Here is a 24198-nt window from a genome sequence, read left to right as displayed (position 1 = left end):
TAGATATGGTTGGTATGTAGGTCGGTAAAGTATGGGTATGGAAGGACAAAGCTGGCCTTGAGCTGACCTGATGATGAGGGGCAGTAACATACATCAGACCGCTACGCAACCATGGAGCATGGATGGTTATCTCACTGGTGCACTAACAGTCCCCCCCAATGATGCCATGCCATTGGGGATGTTGCAGCGGTGATCAGTCGACACAACCCCACCTTTTCCGTGTTTGAGCCAGCCAAATCCCCAGGTTTCCCAACCGAATCGCCCTTTTCGTCTTCTGTAGCCAATGCAGCCAATGCAGGCGGTGATGGGATACCCCGGGGCCGTCCCTCGTGGTCAACTTTGTTAACTAGTGCAGGTTAGTTTCGTGCTTTTGGCGTGGGGTGACAGAGTGTTTGGTGCAATCATGAAGCGCCGCCCGCAGGTGCCCCTGTGATTACTGCTGCAGCCTGCCCCACTGTAGCGGAGTCCCTGCAGGTGCACCGCAGCGGGCAGAAGCGGGTTCCCGTCGGAGGTTGGGCCGAGGACCCATTTACGGACCCATTCGCACCGAAGACGGCAACGTTTGGGGGGGTTTAGTTATGTGTGTGAGGCCAACTTGATATCTTTAAAAGCTTGTTTTTTGGGGGAATAATTGCTAGACATTAAAAGAGTTTCAAGCATATGTATGACACGGACATGATTAGAAATATAAGCCAACTTCAATCATCATGAATATTGTGTATTTTACTTGGTATTCGGTACTTCAGTAACCATTTGGTTGAGAGTCAACAAACGAGGCGCAACCCCAACCAAACAAAGCAAGACTCAGACGATGCATCAAAACCATCTCATTCTCGCAGTTTCGCTGGCCCAGAAACCATAGCTTTGTACAGTACACGCTGTTGCCTATGCATATCTTCCACCCAGACCATAGCCCATCCGCAGGTAAGGTAGGTAGGTAGGTATCTAGTGAGCTCTCCATTGACCATGAAGCTCAATCCCTAACCCACGGCCCCCTTAACCCTCCCCCCCCATCCACCCATAACCTCATATCAATCAATCATTCATACCTCGCCCGCTCCCTCTCCTCCTCCAACCGCCTCATCCTCTCCTCCTCCTCCTCCCCACCACCAACCCCCCCCTCCCCCGCCATCCCCATCCCCATCTCCCCCCCCCTGATATTCACCCTCCCACCCCCCTTCCTCCGACTACTCTTCCTCGCACCACCCCCATCCTCCCCATCCCCGCCACCACCATCCCCCCTCTCCCGCCCCCTCTTCGTCCCCGCGCCCCCACCACTCCCACCACTCCCAGCAGCACCAGCAAGCCCCGCAAAGCTCGCCATGCGCCGCGTCTCGCGCAGCAGCCTCTCCCTGTCGCGCGCCGCGCGCTCCGCGGCGTGCGGGTCGCCGACGACGGCTGTCGAGGAGGTGGGCGTGGGCGTCGCGGCGGAGGAGCGGCGGCTGTTGTTATTGTTGGCTGGTGCGGAAGCAGAAGAAGTGGTGGTGGTGGTGGCGGTGCCTTTGATTTCGAGGCCGAGGTTGCTACTGCGGGCGCCGCCGGTGGTGGAGGAGCGTGGGGGTGGGGGGTTGATTTCGGTTGTGGTTGTTGGGGTGGTGGTGGTGTTTTCGGGGGCGTCGGTTGTGGGGTCGTTGTGTGTTGTTGTGGCGGCGGAGGAGGTGGTTTTGCTGCTGCGGTGGTGGCGGTCGCGGTCCTTGTCACGGTCGCGGCGGCTTTCCCTGTCCCTGTCCCTGTCTCTGTCGCGGTCACGGTCACGGTCACGGTCACGGTCACGATCACGTTCGCGGTCTCTGTCGCGATGGCGGTCCTTGCGGTCCCTGTCGCGGTCCCTGTCCCTATCCCGATCCCGGTCACGGTCCCGGTCCCGGTCCCGGTCACGCGTCTTGTCACGGTCTTTCTCTCGGTCCCGGTCCCTCTCGCGATCCCGGTCGTAATCCTTATCGCGGTGCGAGCGGTGCGATTTGTGATGGTGGCCATCACGGTCCTTGTCCTTGTCCTTGTCCCTGTCTCGGCGCTTCTCCGAGTCGCGGTCCTTGCGACTGCTGCGGTGACTCCGTTTTTGTGCATCGTCGGCGGGCGGGGAAGCGGACCGGGATCGGTCCTCTTCCTGCTGGTCGCCCCGGCGGGATTTGGACTCGCGCTCGTCATTGCCGTACGACGAATGCTTCCTGCGGTGCGACGACCGGTGATGGCGGCGCTCGTCACCGCTCTCGCCCTCCTCACCTTCTGCCCGCGAGTATGACCGCTGTCGCCTGCTGCGGCGATGCTCTTTGCGATCGTGGCTGCGACTGCGGCTCTTGCTAGCAGAGCGTTCCCTGTCCTTGTCCCTACCGCGGTCGCGGTGACGGTCGCGGCCGGTGTAATCGCGCTCTCGGCTCCTCTCCTGGTACCGCTCGTATCTACCGCGGCGGGAGCCGTGGAGGGAACTACTCCGCGACCGGCCCCGGTCGAACCCGGTCCCGGCGACACTGGTGGGGGTCGGCGGCTTGTTATCATCGACCCAGCCTCTAGCTTGGAGATGTTTATAGCTTGTGTTAGGGAGACCCTGCATCATGGCTTTGGGCCCCTTGGGTGCGTTTATGGGAACGTCAGGGTTCCCCTGCGGGGGCATACCCTCCCCGCCTTCTCCAACCTCGCTTGGATCCTGAATCACGTTCTGCGGGGCGCCTTCCCCTTCGCCTTGGGTCTGCTCGCCGCCGCCTTCTTGCGGCCCCTCGTCATCGCGGCGGGATCGCCCGAATTCGTCGACATTGGCATCTGGGTTTGCCTCCCCGCTGGCTTGTTCGCCGGTTGGGCCGGCGACTTGGTAATCGCTCTGCCCGTTTTGATACTGTTGCTGTCCGTCGTAGCTCTGGTCATTCCAGTTGCCGCCTCCGCCGTATCCTTGCTGGTAGCCCCCGCGACCGTACCCGTATCCGTAACCACGGCCTCGACCCCTACCGCGGAACCCGTACTGATTCCGGCGATAGTCATTGAACTGGTTCTGGTGGCCATAATTACCTTGATTGTATCCTGTCTGGAAGCCAGAGTTAAAAGAGCCATAATCACCATTGCCCATGCCAGAAGCGCTTGGATGATTGAAATTATCTTGGCCGACATTCCATGATTGCTGTCCGCTCCAGTTATCGGTTTCGCCCCCGTAACCTCCCATGCCCATATTCATGTTCATGCCGTTCATGCCCATGCCTTGAAAACCTCCATTCATGTACATCTGCATCGTCATCGGGTCCATGTTCATGCCTGGCATGCCTAATAGGAGTTAGCCCCAAATCTTCGTCACCAAGTAAAGAGGGTGGGGGTGAAGGGGGGGAGGGGGGGAGGGCCAAGACTAACCCATCATCGGAAAGTTGCCAAACCCATTTTGCATGGCCATCATCATCGGCATCTGGTCGAATCCAGGGGTGAAGCCGGCTGGCGGGAATGCGCCGCTCATGCCTTCGGTTTGGGCTACTCCAGAGCCATCGGGTTTCGCATCATTGACGTCGCCATTTTCGTCCCCTTCTTTTACCGCCTCGGCGTTGTCGCCCTCAACAAGCTCGGAATCCTGCCGCGCTGGAACCAAGTCGGTCGAGGTTACAGCGTCGCCTTCGCCTTCCGCCGCATCGGGCAACGTCTGATCCTGATGTTTGTTAACAGAGGCAGCGCGCGGATTGGAGCTGTGGTGTCTTACGGCATCATCGGCAGACTTCTCCGTTGCCTTTTGCTGGGCCTCCTCAGAGCCAGGCTCTCCACTTTCATCCTCCACAGGAGCTCCCGCCTCGGCACCCTGTTCTGCCACCTGGGCTTGCTGCTCCTGGGTAGCCCCAACTCCTTCCCCAACCGGCGGTCGCTCAAAAGCTGCTGGTGCCGTGGTAGAAATCGGGCTCGGATCGACAGGAGTGATTGGTGTGGTGGCTACATCCTTCGGCCTGTTCGACTCGCGCTTCTTCTCTTCGGTTCGCAAGAAGACCCTGATCGTGGTGCGTAGCGCCTTGTGTGGCTTGCAGTCGTCGGCCGACAAGGGCGAGTGTTCGCAGACAGGGCACGACGCAGGCAGAGCCGACTGGCAGCTCTCGCAAATCGCCTGCTCACAACACGGCAAACGGAAGGCGTTGAGGGCGAGCTTGCTGCATATGGCGCATCGGAGCTTCGCGGGGATGTCGTCTTGTGGCAAGGAGCTGTTTCCTTTATGTCAGTAGTGCCCGATGCGCTGTGGGTGCAATCACAGTAAGCCGTACCTAATGAGCTCGGCTTGCGCCTCGGTGAGGGACAACGAAGCGGCCATGTCGCGCTGCGGTCGATAACGGACGCGGTTCCACACTTAAAAGAAAAGTCGAACCGGATTATAAAATGGAGGTCATCGAGCTTTGTGCGATTGCCGAAACAGTTAAAAAAGACGGACCAACGACGCGATCGTTGAGAGGCGCCACGTCGAGCAAGTCGATGGAGGCGATGAATTACAAACTCCCGGTCGCGTTCCGGTGCTGGTCGGGGCGTGAAAATTTGGGAGGCGGCTTCCGCACGTGCGCTGCTGGTCCGCGCGTTACTGTGCAATTTAATGGCAAGACACTGTGCTGTTTGAAAGGCATTTCAGTATAAATACAGTGCTGGTAACACTGTATTTTGTAGATTGACCTAGATGAGTGCTGGTTCCGGTGGAAATACATCATCTTGTAACTGCGGAGGATTTCACCATGGGCGCTGTGCATCTACATCTTTCAAGGTATGTTCCTTTTTACACAGTACGGTGGTGTTGGCGGGCAGATACCGGTCATATCTAGGTACATAGGTTGGTAAACCAAGCAAAGAATACGCGGCGTTTCGACGGGCTCGGCCTTCGCTGATAGCAGAGTATTATAATGAATAAAAGCACAAACCCAAAAGCAAGAGTTACTCCTAGTTAACCTGCCCGATATGACCAACTACTCCGATAGACCGTGTAAAAATACCGAAATGGGCAAGCATACCCCCTGCTACCCCGGTCCCTCCATCTACCAGCATCAGCAAGCACACCCTTCCTTTGCGCTCGGATCCCGTGGTCCATTGAGGTTCACCCTTTGCTCCTCCGTCCGGTTGGCCGCATGCGACGCACCAGGCCCGCGGGCCGTCTTCAAGGATGTCTCCGGGATCGCGTTGGCAATTGCCGTGAACACCTCGGTGACGTTGTAGCCCGTCTTGGCGCTGGTCTCAAAGAACAAAAGGCTCTCCTCTTCCGCGTACGTCTTGGCCTCCTCGGTGGTGATCTTCCTGGCATCGCCCGAATCCTCGCCCCCAGCATCGACATCCCCGCCATTTCCGGCCCCGTCGTTCGTGAGATCGAGCTTGTTGCCGACAAGCGCAATCACAATGCCGGGGGACGCCTGCCGTTGCAGCTCGGCAACCCAGTGCTTCGCCTTGATCAGAGATGTCGGTTTCGTCAGGTCGTAGACCACCAGGGCGGCTTGTGCGTTGCGGTAGTACATAGGCGCGAGTGATGCGAACCGCTCCTGGCCTGCGGTATCCCAGATCTCAAACTTGATGGTCCGCGTCGGCAGGTTGCATTTTTGTGTCAGAAAGGCGGCTGCGATGGCATATTAGGTTAGCAGGCAATCCTCTAGCGACGTTTGGGGTGGCAAGATGTACCTCCTATTGTCGGCTCCTTGTTTTCTTGAAAGTCGTTGTTGACAAACCGAAGGACGAGAGACGACTACAGAGACAATGCGGTCAGCCCAAGTGCGATGTGTCGGGGGGAATGGTAGGGGTACCGACCTTGCCGACGGCGGCTTCACCGAGGAGGACCAGCTTGACGCTGCTGCTCGGTTTGGGTGCATTTGAGTCTGCCATTTTGTGTGTTATTGCCCTGCGATCGGGTTGCTGCAAGGGAAATCGATGTCAAGGTAGGGGTCTTCGTGATGTGTGTCGTCGTGGAGGCCGGGTTGTGTGCTGCTGTGGGTGCGTGTTCCCTGGAGTTGGCACGAGAGTGACGTGATAGGTAGACGATAAATGGAAGGCCGCAGCCAGGGTGAATGCGACGACATCTCGAACCAACGCCAGAGCTGGACTAGCGTGCAGCTTAGGTGCACGAGCCACGGAGCGGAGGAAAGTCAGTTGCCGGCCTATCAGAGCCCAAGCCTTCGCCGGCTTCAAGAACCCACCACTGCCCCACTAAAAAGTTCGAAGCCACGAAAAGTTCACTCTCTTCACGGGTTGTTTATCCTTCGAAGATTTCCCATCCCTCCATCCTTTCTGCGGCATTGAGTTGTAAAGACTCGATCGCCTTCGATATGCCGCCGGCTTCCGCGAAAAGCGCCAAGCGCGCGCCCCAGGATGACAAGATTATCTCCAAGAAGGGTCTGTTCGACGACTCTTCGTCCAGCAGCGAAGACGACCAGGAGGATGGCGGTGCTACTCTAGGGCCCTCGGCCGAGCTCAAGATCAACGAGGAGTACGCCCGCAGATTCGAACACAACAAAAAGCGGGAGGAAATGCACAGACTCCAGGAAAAATACAAACCGGGCGGCGAGGCGGAACAGGAGTCCGAGTCATCCTCCGACGAAAGCGAGGACGATGAGGCCGTGCTTGCGACCGAGGATCTGGATGCCGAAATCTCGGCTACGCTACAGGCGATCAAGAACAAAGACCCCCGGATTTACGACAAGGAGGCCGTTTTCTACAGGCCCTTCGACCCCGCCGCTGAGCCGAAGCCGAAGGCGGAGAAGCCCATGTTCCTGCGCGACTACCACCGTGAGCGGTATATGAGCGGCGATGTTGGCGCTGACGATGATAGTGCTCCCGCTGTCGACGTCCCGCGGACCTACGTGCAGGAGCAAGACGACATGAAGAAGTCCATCCTCTCCGAGATCAAGGCCGCCGCGGCCGCCGCCGACGACGAAGAGGAATGGAGCGATGACGACGCTTTCATCAAGCCGGTCAAGAAGGATGATGGCCCATCAGCAAACGGCATCCACCCGTCGCGAGCAGCCAACATCAACCTCACCGAAGTCGATGTCGCCAATGCGGATAAGAACCCCGAGGACTACTTGTCTAAGTTCATGGCATCTAAGGCTTGGGCACCCGAGGGGTCTGGTTCCAAGTGGCAAGCATTCGAATCTGACGACGGCGAAGATGGAAACGACATGGCTGACGAGTTCGAGCATGCCTATAATATGCGATTCGAGGACCCCACCAAGAGCAACGAGTTCTTGAAGACCTACTCGAGAAACATGGCCGCGGCCCGCTCCGCGAGAAAGGAGGAGCTTACGGGCCGAAAGAAGCAGAGAGCCCTCGAGAAGGAGCGGAAGGAGGCCGAGAAGCAGGAGCGCGAGGTAGAACGTGCCCGGCTGCGACGCTTGAAGATTGAAGAGGCGTCGGGCAAACTCGCCATGATCAAGAAAGCTGCAGGCATGAGCGGCAAGAACCTGACGGACGAGGAATGGCTGAAGTTTTTAGATGATGCCTGGGAGGATGACAAGTGGGAGGAGGAGATGAAGAAGCGGTTCGATGACGAATACTACGCCGAGGCGGACGAGATGTCACTTGATGAGGAAGAGGAGGAGGAGGAGGACGGGGCAGAGAAGAAGAAGAAGACAAAGAAGCCCAAAAAGCCGAAATGGGACGATGACATCGCCATCGACGACATCATCCCCGACTTTGATGACGAGGCCAAGCCCGTTATCACCCTCTCAGACGAAGACGACGAAACCGCCGGCCCGCAACCCGAAGAAGAAGAAGAAGCAGAATCAGGCGACGAGCGCCCCTCCAAAAAGCGCAAGACCACCAAAGACATCAAGAACGAGCGCATCGCCGCCAAGCGCCAGGCCCGCGCGGACCTTGCCAAGATCGAAGCCCTCGTCGACACCAAGATGGAGCTCGACAACCCGCGCGCCCTACAACAGAAGCAAGCCTCCTCTTCCAAGGCCTCCTCCTCCTCCAAAGCCCAGGGAGGCGGTGGCTTCCGCTACCGCGAGACCTCCCCCCAGTCCTTCGGCCTCACGGCGCGCGACATCCTACTCGCGCCGTCCGACGCGGCCCTCAACGAGTTCGCCGGCCTCAAGAAGCTGGCGACCTTCCGCGACGCCGAGAAGAAGCGCAAGGACAAGAAGCGCCTGGGCAAGAAGGCGCGGCTGCGCGAGTGGCGCCGCGAGACGTTTGGGAGGCAGTTTGAGCAGTCCGGCCCGACGTTTGGCTTTGAGGCGCTTGTTGGCGGCGGCGGCGAAGAGCAAAGGTCGCACGGGAGCGGTGCGAATGCCGTTACCGAGAAGAGGAGGTCGCATGAGAAGAAGGAGAAGAAGGAGGATAAGCCTGCTGCTGCTGCTGATGGGGAAGCGAGCGCGAGCGGGATTGTGGAGGGGGAGAGGAAGAAGAAGAGGAAGAGGTCGAAGAAGGGGAAGAAGGGTGTTGAGGTGGAGGAGTAAGGTCCGTCCGTGTCTTTGTTTATAGTTTGTCAGGTACATGGTTACGGGCGTTGGCTGGTCTTTGTGTCTGGATTTCGGTTGTGCCTTAGTCATATCTAAGGAATATTTATCTAGTTATGCTGTTCTCGACCAGTGTTCGTTTGTTGTTTTACTCGTGGAGCCCCTCGGCTTACTGCATGATGCTTCCAAAAACAAATAACTTCATCGAGGATCTCCCATAACGGTGGTTAAGTGAGTTGATTTGACTCGATCGATTCTCGCACTCGTACTCGCACTCCGGTCGCACCAAAGGAAGTAGAAGGTAGATGATTACACATTGCCCAATCTTTCCCAACACATCGCACACCACAACGTGACCCGTACCGCCGTCCTACGCCAGACGCCGCCCCAAGACCCCAGGTTGGAATATCCCCCCCAATACAAGGGGCTGGTCCTTCCTTCCTTTCCTCAGGACCCATATCCATCGTACATATTGCGAGTGCTGAGCGTTGAGCGTCCTTGAACCAGCAAAACCCTCCCCATCCCAATTTGTGCGCCGTGTCCCTCCCTTTCCGGCCCAACCAAATCCCAACCCGCCAAAAAGATATCGTTTGCTCGCTCGCTCAGTTGAATGTGCTCCTCTTTCAGCAGAAGACCTAGAAAGACCGCAAGGAAAGCAAACCGCTTCCATGCTCCGCTCTCCCCACCACACCTCCCCGAGCCACACGAAAAAGAAACAAAAAACGTATCGGTATACTACCACAGCACACCCCAATCCCAGGATCACTCCCACTCTCCTCCCCACGCCCCCCTCCTAACTTCCTACTCACAGCTCCGGCGGCCAACATTCAAAGCAAAAACTCAACGATGATGCATCCCCCCACCGCCCCCACCGCCACCCCCAAACATACTAGCAAACCCATCCAGCCCCCCTCCCATCCCACCCCCAACCCCCAACCCTTCCGGCCCCAGCTCAGGCGGCTCCATATTAAACGGCATAAACCACGCCGAACTGGGCTCGCCAAACGCCGCATGCAGCGCCGCATCCGCAGGGTGCTGGTGCCCGCCATGCCCAAGATGCCCGCCATGTCCCCCATGCCCTCCATGGCCATGTCCATGATGCCTCCCGTGGGGATGGCCGTGCCCGTCACGGCCCTCGGCCGCAGCTGCAGCTGCCGCGGCGGCCGCGGCGGCGTTGTTCCCGTCCGCCCAGCCGGCGAGGCCGGAGCCCCCGAGGGAAGGATGGTCGACGTGGCTGTGGCCGCCGTACGCGCCGAAGACGAGCTGGCGGTCGAGGCGGGACATACCGTGGGCCGCGGCGAGGGGCATGGCGAAGGGGTCGGGGGGGAAGAACGACTGGGGCGGGCCATGGTGATGGTGCGGGTGAGAGAAGGCGACGGGGGAGACGGGGGAGAGGGCCGGGTGGTAGCCGCCGGGGCCGTTGCCGGCTACGGCGAGAGGGTTGAAGGAGCCTGGTGGGGCGCCGCTTGTCGGGGCGCCGCCGTTGGGGGTTGCGTTGGAGAAAGAGCGTTGGTGTAAGCGGGCGGCGTGGAGTTGTTCGGCGGTGGCGCGGGCGAAGTCGGTTTGGAGGGGCTCCAGGCCTTGGTCTGGCCCGGGTCCGCCGCCACGAGAGGTAGTGCTTGCTTTGCGGACCATAGATTTGCGCTTGAGTTGCGCAGCGGTAGGTGGGCCGGAACGGGGGATGCCGTTGGCGGCAGCATTCTCGGCACTTTGTGGGGAGAGGGTGGTGAAGAACTCCTCGACTGTGTGAAGTTCTGGTTTTTGTTCCAGAACGGCGTCATCCCCCTTTTCTTTCTTCTTGTACGTGGCGGGGTCGAGGAAGTCCGACTGTGACACGCCGTGGGGATAGCGGTCGAACCAGTCGCCGTACTGGAAGATCGGCGACGCTGCGCTCTCGCTAGCGGGGTTGCCTTGCCTCGCGGCATCTGCACAGGTGCGGTATTGTTCGCGGAGGTTCTCCGACATCCAGTGGAACATGCCCCAGTACCGCTTCATCTTGGACAGGAACCTGACATTGGTAGCCAAGTTCCGCTTCGAGGTCGCCTCCATGGTGGGGTTTCCGGAGAATATCCCAAAAATATGGACGGTACTTGATAGGAATGCGCAGTACCCGGTGAACGGCGCAGTGAGGAAATGCGCCTCGGCATCTTTGAGGAGCTCTGAGATCCGATTCGCAGCGGCAAAAGCCTTGGCCCCTGCCTTCGTCACGAAGGCTTTCGGTACGTCCTGTAATGAATGGCCGTTCGGGGGTGATACGGCGAATCTGTTCATGAAGAGGATGTTTTGCTGGATGGAGATATGTAGGAAGAGGAACTGGTTCGCCATATTATCGGTCTCATGCAGTTTTAGGTTCTCGGGTGTGTATGCCAAAGACTCGGGGAGCTCGGTCAGGAAGTCTTCAGTCTGCTTGAGGAGCTTGGTATACTCCGAATCTGGGTTCCACATCGGGTGAGGATCCAGCTCTTTACCACCTTGGTTGAGGTAGTTGATGATGCGGCCCCATACGGCAATAGCCTTGATCATCCAGGCTGCAACCCCCATGTTCTCCTTTGCCTCGTTTGGCTGATCCTCGGAGAGAGGTTCGAGAACCTGTCCATTGAGCATCTCGGTGGGCCCTGGCAAGTCGTACTGGAAGTTCTTCTCCTTGATGGGCAACGGAATCTTGAACGTTTCTTCCCGGATGAAAGTCGGCCGGTCCGTCCCTGACGAGTTGAAGCGGTCCATCAAGAAGCACGCCCACATTGTCCGTCTCCGGATCTCGCGGTCGATGAAGCTCAGCTGTGTCTTCCCTGGTATCCGCAGAGGGTCGTGTTCCAAATCTTTGTGCAGCTGGAGAGCGAAGGCCATCCGGATGGCCTGTCCCCCCAATGACCAACTCCGTCCACCGTGGCATGTCCCAAATTCATGCAGGCCAAGTATCAGCAGACACGTCAGAATCGTGATGTTAGGCCACTCGTATCGCTTCGTCAAGATATCACGCGCAGTGGACGCCCACTCCTCTCCCCGGAGGAAGTTCGGGTTCGTGTTTAGTTTCGGATGGTTCGAGAATCGTGCCGCTATGGCGCACACGGAGAGAACGAGGACCGGAGGTAGCGTGCCAGCTCTAAAGTAGCCATAATCAGTATCGTCGGCAGGCGGTTAGGCGGCTCGACTTACTTGAGTTTCCTCATAAAACTGGGCTTGTGGAGGATATGATACGCCTGGCCATAGATATTTTCGAAGAAGACTTCAGCTAGATGCTCCTGGATATCCTTGGAAGGGAGCGCATCCCCTCCTTCGAGCTGAAGTTTGCTCTCCTCTGCTTCCTGGACGAGAATGGTCGAGGGCTTATTCGGACCATCAAGCTTGGACCTCGACGGAGCGCGAGCCCAGTGATCTAGGTCCGGCCCAAATGCTTCGTCAACCCCGCGTTTCTTCGCTGCTTTTCCGCCACCAGGTAAAGTCCCCGGAATTGCAGGCTTCACCACGGCCCGGGTAACCGAGGGCGACGCGCTATCTTGCTCTGCCTTCGGTACGACCTTGATGATGCGCTCCTCCATGCGCTTCAACCGCTTATCCAGCATGGCCATGTAGTCCGTCCGTGGGGCCGCCTTGCGTGCTGTAACTTTGTACACGCACGGTATGCGCGAACGTAGACAGTGCTTGCAGGCAGGCTTCTCCCCTGAGCAGCGAATCTTCTTGCGGCGACATGCAATGCAAGCCAGCGGCAACCGTTTACGCTCCTTTCCTGCCTTTGTTTTCAACTCGCTCCAAGCTGGCGCGGTGTCTGACTTCTCTCCTTTCTTCCCACCCAGATCTGTCCCGTCGGCAAGTCCGCCCGTCGCGAGCCCGAACTCGTCGGACAATGGCTCGTCCAACAAGTTGGATCCATTCGTGTTGCTGTCTGGCGTGCTATTATCGGAGTCGTCCGGGCTGGGCCGTTGCCCGTTGCCACCGCCGTAGGCAGATGTGTGAACGGTGATGGAAGCTACGGAGTCTTGTCGGTCCTGCATTGGCGATATCGAATTCGCCTGTGGCGTCGTGAAGACATCTGGGCCGTGGTCGTCGAAGTTATGCGGCAAGCCATTCATGGGCGAGTCTTGGAGAGAATCCTGGTACGAGAACTGAAAGTCCCCAAAATGGGCTGCATCCGCCATGTCGTGAGCGGCGGTGATGCTGTCTAGAGTCTCATTGGCGCCTTCTAGCTTGAGGCCAGACTGGGCAACCTGAACTTCGGGCTCGCCAGCAAACTCCAAGTCAATGGAGCTGAAGTTCTTAAGGCCGGCCTGAGTGTCGCTTGGTGACATGGTGAGGTGCTCCAAACTAATGTTCAGTGTTGCTCAATGCGGTGTGATAGCGTCAAGGAAGCAGGCAGTGAGAGCGAGGTGGTTCAAGATCCCCCACACACGGTCAACCCGAAGCCCAGGCGCTTCTCCACTCAATCCGACTCGTCTCTTAATCGTAGTCAGGGCGTTACATAGGGATATCCCATCGTACTTGTTGTTTGAAAGGACTTCGAGTGAAGTGAGCAAGCGAGGTGAGTGAGGCAGATATTCCCGTGGAGTAGGTGTCAAGATGTGGTTTTCGATGTTCCCAGCTTTCCCTCAGCCGAGATGGATCCTAGGCGTTGTCTCCAAGCGTTGATGTTTGGGGAAGAGAAATCGGAGAGGGGAGGCGAACTGGGGTCGGAACCTGCGGCGCCCCAACCTTTCCAGTGGATCACTGGCGAACGACTAGCGTCAAGGAGTGTTTTCGCATGGTTGAATTGTGGGGTAACATCCCAGTCATCCTAGTTCTCTTCTCCTGGCTGGCCTGTCTCCAGCCTGAGCACACATCCGGTTGCGGGGGATGCAGGCTTAGAGTTGCTCAAAGAGGAAGGGGGCCAGAGGCAACGGAGGGCGAAAGGAAGGGTGGTCTTGGCTCACCCGCAACGGCGCATGCAGGCAATATACAACAAGCATGCGGGACGAAGCATCGAAGGCCATGGGAACAAGAAAAGAAGGTTGGCCGAAATTCGATGGATGGGCCAAATAGATTGGGTCTGCGATGTTGGCAGGCCCAACGCGGGGACTTCACAAGTTTGACGGGCCGACTTGCAATTGCAGACGAGGCGGCGGCTTATCGACCTCCCCTTCTTCCTCCCTCCAGCTTCAACAAGAACGAGGAGGCAGACCAAGAGACCGAGGATGCAGCCGGGCTGACGAATCCACTGGCTGCATCCATCCCGCACTGGAGTGCATCCACCACCCGCAGCCACTTCGTGCGCCCTCATGCATGCGATTTGCATGCACCAAGCAGGGCAAAGTCGGGCCTCTTCTGTGCAACTCAGGCAAGCCACCGCAGTGTCATCGCCGGACAATCCGTCTGTCCGACAGGGAAGTGATGCGGTCCTCTTCCATGCCTCCGTTTCGAGCTGTGCCACGCACGGGCACCGGGAGTGCGCCCCCTTCCGAATTGGACGTCATGGCAAGGGGTCCCGGAGGGCGAGGCGCGTGGTGCTCGTGTGCAAAAAACTGCAGGGATTCCGGGTGTAATTGTATGAGCGAGCGAATGGAAAATTCCGAGAATACCCCGGAACGTAATATAGGTACAAGCCGGCAAGGATGCCGTGCGATTTGCATTCATCAGATCTGCGCTCGCCCGTGATATCTGCAGGCTCCGATATTGGACATGGTTCGCGGGGGGGTGTCAATTGGTGCGCGACGATTGTGAGCGAAGTGGTGTCTCGTTTCGTCGCGGTGGTCGCGACCTCGCCGTTTGAGGCTCCGGTGGATACCGTGGATATCGATTTGTCGATCATCAATGTGGCGGAATGACTTGCTGGATTTTGCGGAGACAACGGATCAGACCGGGGCTGACAAGAGCCGTTGTAAGCAGCGTGGCAGCCCGAGCGAACCCACCGGTGTGGCCGGCGTCAAACTTGTGGGTGCGCGCTAGGGTTGAACGAGTTCGTGCGTGTCAAAAATAACTAGTGACGAGAAGGTCCCGAATCTTACGGACTTTATCACCAAATGGAGCATTGTGGTGGTGATGATTCAACCCACCAGCACGACAAGGACCCTTGAATTATATGGATTATCTGGGGCAAGAAAAGTGGGAGAAATTCTTATGAGTGTCAAAGTGGAGGAAGTGCCCACTCGGAGTACCTACCAAACCCTATCCATTTCAAGCTGCGACTGCCTTCCCAGCTTCCCTGGAGCCTCCTTCCTCGACAAAACTGGAATGTTCAAATTTGACAGTTTTTCGTAGCGCGCCCCACCAGACAAAACCTCGCCAATATTGCCCCCGACAAGAAGTTTTGTTGATCCTTCGGGGTTTTTCGTTCTCATACGCCCCGCCTCTCCACACTTTTTGGATGTGCGCCTCTGGCCTTCCTGTCTCGGATGACCTCAAGCGCCCCCAGATGCGATGTGTTTTACACAGTACACAGTATGTCCACGAGCTGCACTCCCACGGGCATCATGATTCGCCATCGACTCGTTAATTCAACGACGGAACCGAGACACAAACAAAGGCATTATTATGTTAGCCCTATTGTGTGCAACAGAAGTCGGGTTCGGCCTATATTTCAGCCTTTCTCAGCGGAAAGAGGTTATAAGCATAAAGTTCAGTTCCCTGGAGCCTCCCTGATGTGCCTGTCAAGCTCCTTGCAGAGAGGTGCGCCCGAATCGACGAGCTGGGGGGGTGCTGCCAGACCCAACTTTCCTCGACCAAGCGCCAATGCAAACCCTGGTCAGGACCTGCTGTGAGTGTCTCCCCAACTGGAAAGGCTCACATGGTCAGCAATAATTACGTTGTGCGACCGAACCCAGCTGCAAATCGCGAGTTACACGGCTCGATTCGACCCGCCCACCTTTCCATCTTCCGCATTGGCATATTGCCCTTGTCTATCCGACAATTATCCAGATCGGACGGAATGGGTCTGTACCTGGCTGTCTTGCAAAGGCACCGCAGCTATTCATGCGCGGCGGTCAGTTTCAAGCGAGCATGGTAACCAGGCTGCCGCCGTCGGATGGGTGCCGAGCTGTTCGCCTCCGTGCCGATTGCTTCCCCAGAGTGTCATCCAAACGGGGTTAGACAGGCCAACAACTCCAGACACAGCATGTCCCCCACACCCGCTGCAACATTGATGTGACCCTATTCCGGCCACTACCACCTCAGATCCTGGATCAACCACAGTGGTGCTGAACCTGATCGTGGTGGGCCAAGGCCATGCTAAGCTGTTGGTCGAAGGAGCCTCCCACAGAGGCCACCTGCGGAAGAGCCTCCGAACAGGGACTGAGCAAAAACACATTTGATCCCCTGATTGAATTCTCTCCCCTCGGTCGAGCATCGCTAATCCACTCACAGAAGCAACAAGGATTGACACGCGCAGCTCCCGCTTCAACCTTACTTGTCGATCCGCTGGGCACCCTCCGCGGTCGCATACGCAAATGGCGTTAAACTCTTGGGTCCTCATATATCACACGTGAAATGTCATTTGCACCGAATGACTTCCCCGCAACAAAGTCAAAATCATGACGCTTAAGCACTGGTGAAGGCAAGTCAGAGTGGGCATTTCCCAATATCGACACGCCCTACCTGTTTCAGCATCAAAGTCACCTACCGACCTGCTTCTTTCGGTTGCCCCCGTTGTGACGTTCATTTAAACACAAACCAATCCCCCCGCCCGCAGAAAACCAAACCACAAACTGTTCCAGGCCCACTGTCTGAACAGTGTGGGGTGGAGGGGCTTTGGCGGGCTAAAAGCAAACAGGCTGATGATGGAGGGACGCCCCTTAACGGCAAGGGGAGGATTCGGGCCACATCAAGGGCGCAAACCAACCCAACCAGGCGGCCAGTCAAGTCAGCAGTCGCCCAAAACTGTCAGAGGGGCAAACGGAGGTTTATTAAACAGTTCAAAAAGGCGAGGCACGCGGAAGCGGGAAGCGGCCGAGTGTGGGTGTGTTTCCATGTGTTTGTGTGTGTCTCCCCCGCTTGGATTCGTTTTCTCTCCGATGGGCGCTGCCCGGTAGCCAATAGGGTAATATTGTGGTTGAGGTTGCAATGACGGTTCGGCTCAACGTACCGACATTTGAATATGTCCAGTGTGTGCCGGTGCATGTGTCAATCTGGGGATATAAATTAGGGGGCGTCGGGGGTGCGGAGGGTGGAAGGCGGCGAATTAAAGACCTGGAAGGAACCGGTTCTGATGCTTCGTGTCGGTGACGCGCTTTGGGTTGACGACACCAGATTTCGACCCCTCCTAAACCGGCGGTCAGCCACAACGAGAATTCGTAGGGTAACGACAGCCCTTGACTTTGCCGTCTTCACATCAACATGCGGCCTGGTGTAGCGGTGGGTAACCAACACTCTGTGGAGTTGGGTAATACAACTCCTCACTTTCTAGACGATACTGCAGTGCTTAAGAGAGACCCGTGGCCTGTGGGGGTCAACTAGGTTGATGTAAGTTTCGGGAAGGCCGATGACCTTCTGTCTGGACTTGGACTCGGTGTTTCGTAGGTCCAATTCTGCGAGTTTCTCTTTGTGAGACACCTGAGAGCACCGAGGCACTAGAGGAGTGCGGATCCAAGTTCATTCTTTTCTTATTTCTTAATTGTCCATAAGCACCACGCCGGAGTCGCCGCTTGAAACCGGCCACGCAGCAGGACTTCCATACTGCTACGCCGGCCGAGCCTAGGTACCTAGTTTAGGATATCGTGGCCCGTAAGGTTAGATTGAGGAACGATCCGTCGAGACTCCGGCGTGGTGCTTATGGACAACCGCGACGTCACGGGCTGTGTGAAAGGTAGTCCGCCGGGTTTATGGGTCACCCTCCGGTGGCCGTTCGATGAGTCTGGCCAGCATATCCTTACAGATCGGCATCCGGCCAGGGTGGGCTCCGCTCCTGAGGGGGTAGGACCCCGTGATCTTTCAGCTGGGCGCACAGGTCTGGCCTGTCGTAGCCAGGTAGGTACCTCCCGCTTTAGCCAGCGGTCGGTGGGATCGAGCGTTCGGGACCGTAGCCGGGGGCCGGCCGGCGCATATAGCATAGCGTCGACCCTACCGCCCCCCTAGATACCCAGATCGGTGACCAGGCCAACTAGCGGGGCGGCCAATTCTAGGAAGCTAAGGGCGGTCAACGTGGCCAGCAGGTGCTGCTAGACGCACAGTATGGCCTTCCACGGCTCGCCGGCATTTCTGCCGCGCGCTGGACCTCGCCAAAATGATGAGCACTAATCCCCTACTGGCACTGAATAATCAGAAGACAGCACCCAGCTGCCCTCGATTATTGCCAAGAAAAAGCGTTCTTCACTACGACAAGCTAAAGAAATACTAGGTATCTTCGCTTAGCCAAGGCGCCGCCGGATGGTCAACTCCGGCAACTCGCCGATAAGCCCGGGTTACTTGATTCCCCGCCGCGCCCGGTTCGCGGACCCAGCGGACGATGCGGCGTGGCTGGTCACTGCGGCGGGCACGGGAGACGAAGCCTCTGATTGTAGGGTTTCGGTGCGTCCAGCCAAAACGGAAATGATGAACTCTCGCTCCCAGAGCGACCGTCTTCCGCGGACCGCGCCGCCTTCTTGACCTACTTTCGTCCCTCACAGGCTCTTCCGCCGGCGGTTCGGACTCCGCATCGGGAACTGGACCGACGTGCCCATCGTTGCGCCTTTGCTTGGACTGCTAGATTGTAGCCACTGTCGACCGTGGTGGTGACGGGCCGCCGGACAGTCTGGAAGGAGAGGGGCGCGCAGTCACCAATGGAGGCCAACTTGCCCTAGGCGTCGCAGAGGAACGTTCCTTCACTCCCTACCCCCGTCCTCGCCAACCAAAATCCGGTACGCCGTGCGCGCATACTCTTCAGCCGGTGCCACTAGCTTGGGCACCGTCTCCTGGTATGCATTGCGCAACAGCACCCAGCACTCGCCGCCGACCATCGGCACCTACTTCCCAACCACCACCCTCAATGATATACCCTAGCGCTGACCCTCAGTATCAACCTCACTGCCGACGTCAACACCCTCCTCCGTACCCATGCCTCCTCGACAACCACCCGGAGCACTACCCACACCCCCAACCGCGACACCTCCTTCTCCGGCCGCGCATACGCCTTCTCCAGCGCCGGCGCTACGCCCAGGGAAATGTATAGTGATCGCGATCCAAAGTCCTTCAGCTGGCAGATCTTTGCCTCGTTCGCTGGCGTATATCTCGCCCTCTTCGAAGTTGAAGTCGGCTTGTCTTCGTTCTTTCTAGATCTGTTGGTAGTTCTTTTTCAAGGAACCGTTCTTGAAGGTGATGTTGGACGGAAGCTACGGGCTCCGCGTGGATTAAAGTGCTTGTTACCCTGCGCCTTCCAAGCCCGGTGCCGTTGTGATCAAGTTTCCGCGGCCACGCGGCTGGGATCGGTCCGTCGTTGGGATGTCGAGCACGATGTCAATACCCTTGAGGCTCAGCCGGTCCTGGAATTCCTCAACGATGCCGCTCTGTATGTTAGATACCGAGTTCGTGATGACTACGGCGGTAGCGGTCAGAAGTCTAGCAGAGAAAGGGGGGATATATGCGTTGATGATAGGCTGACCGTCGACTTGGGTGATGGACGGGTTAGCCATATACTTCAACTACTCCTACCTCGGTACCGCGGCCCGCTCCTTCATCGGCGACCTTCTTATCGCGGTGATAAGGTAGGTGGAGAGCGGCCTTTGGTAAGCCGTGAACCTCTCTACTCGGTGTTTGTTTCGATGTTCTAAGACGAGCTTTGCAACGGAATTCGGGACCATTCGAGAAGCGGAGCATGGAACAATCAGAAATCGACCGAAGATAAGATCGGGGAAGTGTAGGTACCTTAGGTAGGTTGCGGGTCACGACCTCCGCGAATATATTATCATGTGAACTCTATTGCTTTATATAGACTAAGCTAACCGCAGAGCTAAAGGGAATAGGAAATGCCGTTCTGGGAAGGTATCATTTTGAGTGTATTCTGGGATGGTGCTGATCCTCCGTCTGGTGCTGGCAATATGCATGTTGGCGGCCGGAGGACCTGTGGTCTGCCGCAGGGTCGGTGTGTCCCTTAGCTACAACGTGTCTTCTTCCGAATGGCTGTTGCAATGCTCGAAGCCTAGCTATAAGTTAGCAGTTTGTAGAAGTTTTGCATGTTAAATGAAGAAGTAGTTACCAGTATCTGGAAAAAACATTTTAGAAACCCAGAATAGCTCGTGTTCCCAGCAGTTTGCCGGAATCGAATGTAGTAGATTGAATGAGTATCCCTTTTAACGAAAAGACTAATATACACACTTACAATTTTCCTTACCTAAGATAGCTGACAGTCCGCTTAAGAAATTTGGTCTGGTCCTATTCAAGAGACATCAAGGCTGAGCTAGCCAGATTATACCAGCTGGATTTCGTAAAGTTGTAACTCGATCTCGTAACCTGGGAGCGATGCTGTAAGTGATACGGCCAAAAGGTTTATGTATCCAGGCAAGCCCTTGCAGTACCCTCTCCCGCAACACCTCTACGCCATGGTATAGAATCACAATAATTAGATTGCAATCGGTGGGGATGTAGAGTTCTAAGGTATATATATCTAGGGTATACTTTACCCTCCCAAATATACGTGTAATGTAGTTGTGTTCTGAGCTCTAAACGGGGTGCTCTGTTACCTATATACACCAATTTTCTAACTAATTCTTCAACCTCCTTTCTACCCTGGTCCTTAAGACATTTTACAAAAAAAGCTATCAGGGTAATAAAACAGCTCCAGGGCTTTCTTCAATATATAAATAGAAGTATTTCTAAAAAGCTGAGGTGCGGCTTTTCGAATGGGGAAAATGTGGTGGTGTGGGTGAGTGCCAAGATTGGAAAGGAACAACACTTTTGGAATGTGACTTTACTACTAAGTAGAGGTATATACTGTATAGGGGTAGTACTGTGGATAAGGACCGCGAGAAGGGGCTGCGGTTCGTAAACCCGAGCTTTGGTGGTGTCGTGAGTATCCTACCCCTTTTACTATCTTCTTTTCCTACCGTTGCTAACTAACTTTATTGTAGACTTGAATAGCCCTGGATTGATTTTTTCGGGAACTGCGACAGCAACAAACGCGGGACGGGGCGGGCCGCGCCAGGCCCACACTCTCCCGGCCGGAGAGCAGGGGGGGGAAAGGTATGCGTGCTCCTTCCAAGACTGTGTCGCTGATGCTCCCGATATGTCCATGGTGCGCTGGCTTAATAGTTACCGTTAGAAGACTTTGCGCCGTTTGTCTCGCCAATGAAGAGAAAGTATTAAATACCGAGTTGCTCTACTGCCATTCGTCAATAGCACCGCCACAGCTTTCTTTTCGACGGCCGACAACCAAACAAGCCAGCATCCCCGCATTTTTCAGCTCTGCCCCCGCGCGAAATGCAGCTGTTGACTTCACATTATTTTACTGTTGCATGGTATCTCTTCTTTCTCGACAAGAATCCTCATCGGAACCATGTCTGCTGAATACAATGAATCCAAGCGGAAACGGCTGAAGAAGCGGTTGAAGGGGTTGAAGTTCTTCGGGTCTCGTGCAGCCTCGCCGGCTCCGTCTGCCTCGCATCGCAAGGCTTCTCGTAACTGACATTCTCCGGCAGACATTTGGTCATCCGATCAGGGAAATGCAGAAAACGGATCGACAGCGTCTTCCTTTGTTGCGACAGATTCATGTGCTCCTCCCTCCCCGTCTGCCGCAGCGGCGAAGGCCGCCCAACCCCGGACAGGCCCGAGAGTCCCCAACGATCACCAACCACACGCGGCGTCGCAAACACTGCCTCCTGCTCTGGCCGCCGAACCCGCACCCAAACCTCCGCCGACCGAATGCACAGAGCCACCGACCCCTACCCTTTCTGTGTCCGAGAGACTGTGGAACCGCGCGTACGACAGTCTTGAGATGGATAATGCAGAACTTGTCATATCATACCTGAAAACGTTGGAAAAAGTTCTCGGAGCCAACCCAGGTGTTGCCCCTGACACCAACATCTTGGCCGAGTTCCATGACCCGACCAAACGACAGATGCACATGAGGAGGCTGGTGGAGGAAGGCCGAGCGAAAATTTCCACAGCGTCCAAAATCACGAGCGGTGTAGGCGGCGTCGCCGATATCGTCCTGTCGGTCAAGGGAATAATTGACCTAGCTGTCCAAAGCGTGCCGCAGGCTGCGCTTCCGTGGGCAGGTGTTTGCGTTGGGCTGCAAGTAAGCAGGCATCCTTCGAATACCCCTTATGTGCCTGGCTCTGCTAATATGCCTCCAGATTCTCCAGAATCCTGCGCGAGCGACGAAATCCAACCTCGCTGGTATCGCCCATGTCATCTCCAGAATGGACTGGTACTGCGCCCTCACCGAACATCTCCTGAACAAGAACAACATTGCCGGCGGCTGCGACCTGCAGGCAGTCTTGCACCAGCTGGAGGGGACAGTCGTCGAGCTCTACAAGGCTCTTCTCCTGTACCAGATGAAGAGTGTTTGTTCTTACCATCACAACCAAGTTCGAGTCTTTCTTCGCGGGATGCTGAATTTGGATGATTGGGACGGCGATCTGAAAGGCGTTACAGACGCAGAAGCCATCGTCCAAAACGACACCGCCCAGTTTTTCCAAGAACAAACGAAAATTTCCTTAGGAAAGCTTGCTGAGCATGCCGAGGGAATGGAGAGGCGACTCGGGGGCGTCCATCAGACCCTTCAAGACTTCATCTCGCTACAGAAGGACGCCTACCGGGATGAAATTGAGTCAGCGTGCCGTAGAGATCTCCGCGTCGTTGATCCGCAATACGACATGGAGCGGATCGAGAAGAGCAAGGATGAGCTGCTCGATGACGCTTACAAGTGGATCCTTCGCACCCCAGAGTATACAATGTTCACAAACTGGGGCGATAGCGGTTCTGATCGTCCGCCACGTCGATTGCTCTGGATAAAAGGATACGCCGGCACGGGTAAGACGATGCTCATGATCGGCCTCATTCGCCAACTCTCGCATCAACCTGTTGCTCTATCACCAGCACTTTCCTTCTTCTTCTGCCAAGGCACAGACACAGCCTTGAACAACGCCACCGCCGTCCTCAGGTCTTTGATCTGGCTTCTTCTTCTTCAGCAGCCATGCCTTATATCCCATCTACTTCAGAAGTTTAAAGATTCAGGCGCGGATCTCTTCAGGGATAGAAATGCCTTTATCGCCCTGTCCGACGCGTTTCGGAATATGTTGAAGGATCCTAAGTTGTTGCCTGTATACCTCGCGGTCGACGCACTTGATGAGTGCGCGCAGGGTCGATCGGACCTCTTCAGTCTCATTTCGACTTCTCTCAACCTCTCTCAGAAGGTGAGATGGCTCTAGCCGCCCAGAAGTTGACCTTCTCTCTGAGCTCAAGGATCCGGACACCAACTCCCCAGACGCTTCTAATCCCTTGTCGAGCTGGACACCCAACGTCTGGAAGATCCTGTCAACGCATTCATTGAGTACAAGCTCGACACCCTCCGCCGCAGAAAAGGATGCAATGGAGGATACAACGACAGCGTCTTGGCTGAGGTCTCCCGTGAAGTCTGCGGACGGGCAAAGAACACCTTCCTCTGGGTGGCTCTCGCGTTTAAAGTTCTCGAAACAGTGCACGGAGGGTACGCAGCCGAACTTATCACAGAGATGCCTCCTGGCTTGTCGGAGTTGTACGATCATATGATGACCAGGATTGAGGCAGGCCGGATTATCAAGCCCCGGGATTGTAAGACAGTCTTGGTGGTTACGTCTCTTGCCTTCCGACCGCTGTCTATCCCCGAGCTTTCCGTACTTGCCGACTTGTCATCGGACGTTGCGCAGTCGGCTATCGAGATGGCAATTGATAGGGGGGCAGGGCGGAATTGATAGGGGGGCAGGGCGTTACGCGGGCAGGGCAATCTCAAAGCTCCTATTGGCCCAAAATTTCTGACAGCTGTCAGCATTTTCCCCTAAAAGCGGTGAAGGCCAATTCGCTAACACTAACACAATTTCCTACTACCTTCCATATTGGCTTCAAAGCGATGGGTGTCAAGTATTCGCAACGGTTGACCTAGCTAGCAAATATTATACACGGCCTCTACGTCGAGTAAGTCTCGTCTCACGCAAGACCTCTTGGTCATTACTGTTCAGCAAGAGCTCCCATTGAGATCTCCGTCTCCGTACGCTCGGTTGAATCTTAGGACCACTGGCGAGTACGCCTGCTGTCTTTCCTGCACCGAGTGCTGCATTTCGGCCGCCAATTGCATTCCCATGAGTCGGGACAGGAATACCGCCTTCCCTCTGGACCGCCGCCTGTGCTTCTTGCCGAGCAAGTGTTGACTTATTCTTGCTCCCGCGCGGCCGGCCTCTGCCGCGCCGTGGTTGGCTCCCATCTGGCAGACTTGCCCCTAGACGCTCGTCCTCCTGTCCGTTCTGGTTCTGGGCGCTCAACCGGTCGATGGATAGGTGGAGAGGAACCGGCCGCGCAATGTTCTTCGGCCTACCACGAAGTGATGTGGCAATCTTAGGATCAAGGATGCAGCGATAAGGGTCGGCAGATGTCGATTGCCGTAAGTGCCATCTCGGGTGGACGTCCCATTTCGCCAGTGGGACATTACCTTCCAACTTCGATAGGATTGTATGGCGACACGGAATGCCTAACTCTATAGATGGCGTACAGTCGTCGCTGCAGAGTCCGATGCCTTGTGGCCGGGGGTTCTTCGGACTTGGGATTGCCGTCAGAGCTCTGCGGTACTCCGGTGTAATGAGGTGAAGGGCCTTTTGAGAGATGACTCGGGGAAGCTCGCCTAGATACTCGGCACCACGTCCGGTATACTCGCGCAAAGTCAAGACCTCGTCCCGTGCACATGCATCGATGAAATCCCTCT

General features: G+C 56.4%; 7 protein-coding genes across 7 annotated transcripts; 3 read left to right on the top strand and 4 right to left on the bottom strand.

Annotated features, from left to right (window-relative positions):
- Positions 1-1755: 1755 nt before the first annotated feature.
- F5144DRAFT_576670 (uncharacterized protein) lies at positions 1756-4461 on the bottom strand (the record flags this gene model as incomplete). Its single annotated transcript, XM_066789153.1, has 4 exons — positions 4218-4461; positions 3671-4157; positions 3334-3619; positions 1756-3249 (listed from the first exon to the last, which is right to left on the bottom strand). Coding segments are annotated over exons 1-4 (2314 nt in total), but the record flags the coding sequence as incomplete, so codon positions are not given.
- Positions 4462-4695: 234 nt separating this feature from the next.
- F5144DRAFT_576669 (ras family-domain-containing protein) lies at positions 4696-5975 on the bottom strand. Its single transcript, XM_066789152.1, has 3 exons — positions 5728-5975; positions 5602-5665; positions 4696-5539 (listed from the first exon to the last, which is right to left on the bottom strand). Exons 1-3 carry the CDS (start codon positions 5800-5802, stop codon positions 4980-4982), a joined length of 699 nt encoding a protein of 232 aa, XP_066641112.1. The 5' UTR covers positions 5803-5975; the 3' UTR covers positions 4696-4979.
- A 111-nt stretch (positions 5976-6086) lies between these two features.
- F5144DRAFT_282261 (KRI1-like family C-terminal-domain-containing protein) lies at positions 6087-8677 on the top strand. The gene has a single exon (XM_066783718.1). The coding sequence runs from the start codon at positions 6243-6245 to the stop codon at positions 8370-8372; it is 2130 nt and encodes a 709-aa protein (XP_066641111.1). The 5' UTR covers positions 6087-6242; the 3' UTR covers positions 8373-8677.
- A 535-nt stretch (positions 8678-9212) lies between these two features.
- Positions 9213-12658, bottom strand: F5144DRAFT_549137 (fungal-specific transcription factor domain-containing protein; the record flags this gene model as incomplete). The annotated part of the gene is made up of 3 exons (XM_066787560.1): positions 9213-9261; positions 9310-11475; positions 11529-12658. The coding sequence occupies 3 exons, from the start codon at positions 12656-12658 to the stop codon at positions 9213-9215; spliced, it is 3345 nt and encodes a 1114-aa protein (XP_066641110.1).
- Positions 12659-12882: 224 nt separating this feature from the next.
- Positions 12883-13943, top strand: F5144DRAFT_282230 (uncharacterized protein). Its single transcript, XM_066783717.1, has one exon. It carries the CDS (start codon positions 13108-13110, stop codon positions 13732-13734), a length of 627 nt encoding a protein of 208 aa, XP_066641109.1. The 5' UTR covers positions 12883-13107; the 3' UTR covers positions 13735-13943.
- Positions 13944-18133: 4190 nt separating this feature from the next.
- F5144DRAFT_630994 (uncharacterized protein) lies at positions 18134-19103 on the bottom strand (the record flags this gene model as incomplete). Its single annotated transcript, XM_066792437.1, has 4 exons — positions 18910-19103; positions 18675-18843; positions 18307-18580; positions 18134-18223 (listed from the first exon to the last, which is right to left on the bottom strand). Exons 1-4 carry the CDS (start codon positions 18938-18940, stop codon positions 18134-18136), a joined length of 564 nt encoding a protein of 187 aa, XP_066641108.1. The 5' UTR covers positions 18941-19103.
- Positions 19104-20799: 1696 nt separating this feature from the next.
- Positions 20800-23197, top strand: F5144DRAFT_653037 (uncharacterized protein; the record flags this gene model as incomplete). Its single annotated transcript, XM_066793068.1, has 4 exons — positions 20800-20875; positions 20942-21540; positions 21599-22660; positions 22754-23197. The coding sequence occupies 4 exons, from the start codon at positions 20800-20802 to the stop codon at positions 23195-23197; spliced, it is 2181 nt and encodes a 726-aa protein (XP_066641107.1).
- Between the last annotated feature and the right edge of the window lie 1001 nt (positions 23198-24198).

Source organism: Chaetomium tenue (assembly GCF_020726465.1).
Source record: "Chaetomium tenue strain MPI-SDFR-AT-0079 chromosome Unknown F5144scaffold_5, whole genome shotgun sequence".
Taxonomy (NCBI): domain Eukaryota; kingdom Fungi; phylum Ascomycota; class Sordariomycetes; order Sordariales; family Chaetomiaceae; genus Chaetomium; species Chaetomium tenue.
This window is presented reverse-complemented; position numbering and strand designations above follow the sequence as displayed.

Bases quoted from the DNA above. Each gene is read 5' to 3' on its own strand.
- F5144DRAFT_576669 (XM_066789152.1), bottom strand. From the start codon at position 5,802: ATGGCAGACTCAAATGCACCCAAACCGAGCAGCAGCGTCAAGCTGGTC. The intron at 5,666-5,727 runs GTCGGTACCCCT...TTGTCTCTGTAG, and splicing joins GTGAAGCCGCCGTCGGCAAG to TCGTCTCTCGTCCTTCGGTT. The intron at 5,540-5,601 runs GTACATCTTGCC...ATGCCATCGCAG, and splicing joins CAAGGAGCCGACAATAGGAG to CCGCCTTTCTGACACAAAAA.
- F5144DRAFT_282261 (XM_066783718.1), top strand. From the start codon at position 6,243: ATGCCGCCGGCTTCCGCGAAAAGCGCCAAGCGCGCGCCCCAGGATGAC.
- F5144DRAFT_282230 (XM_066783717.1), top strand. From the start codon at position 13,108: ATGGTTGAATTGTGGGGTAACATCCCAGTCATCCTAGTTCTCTTCTCC.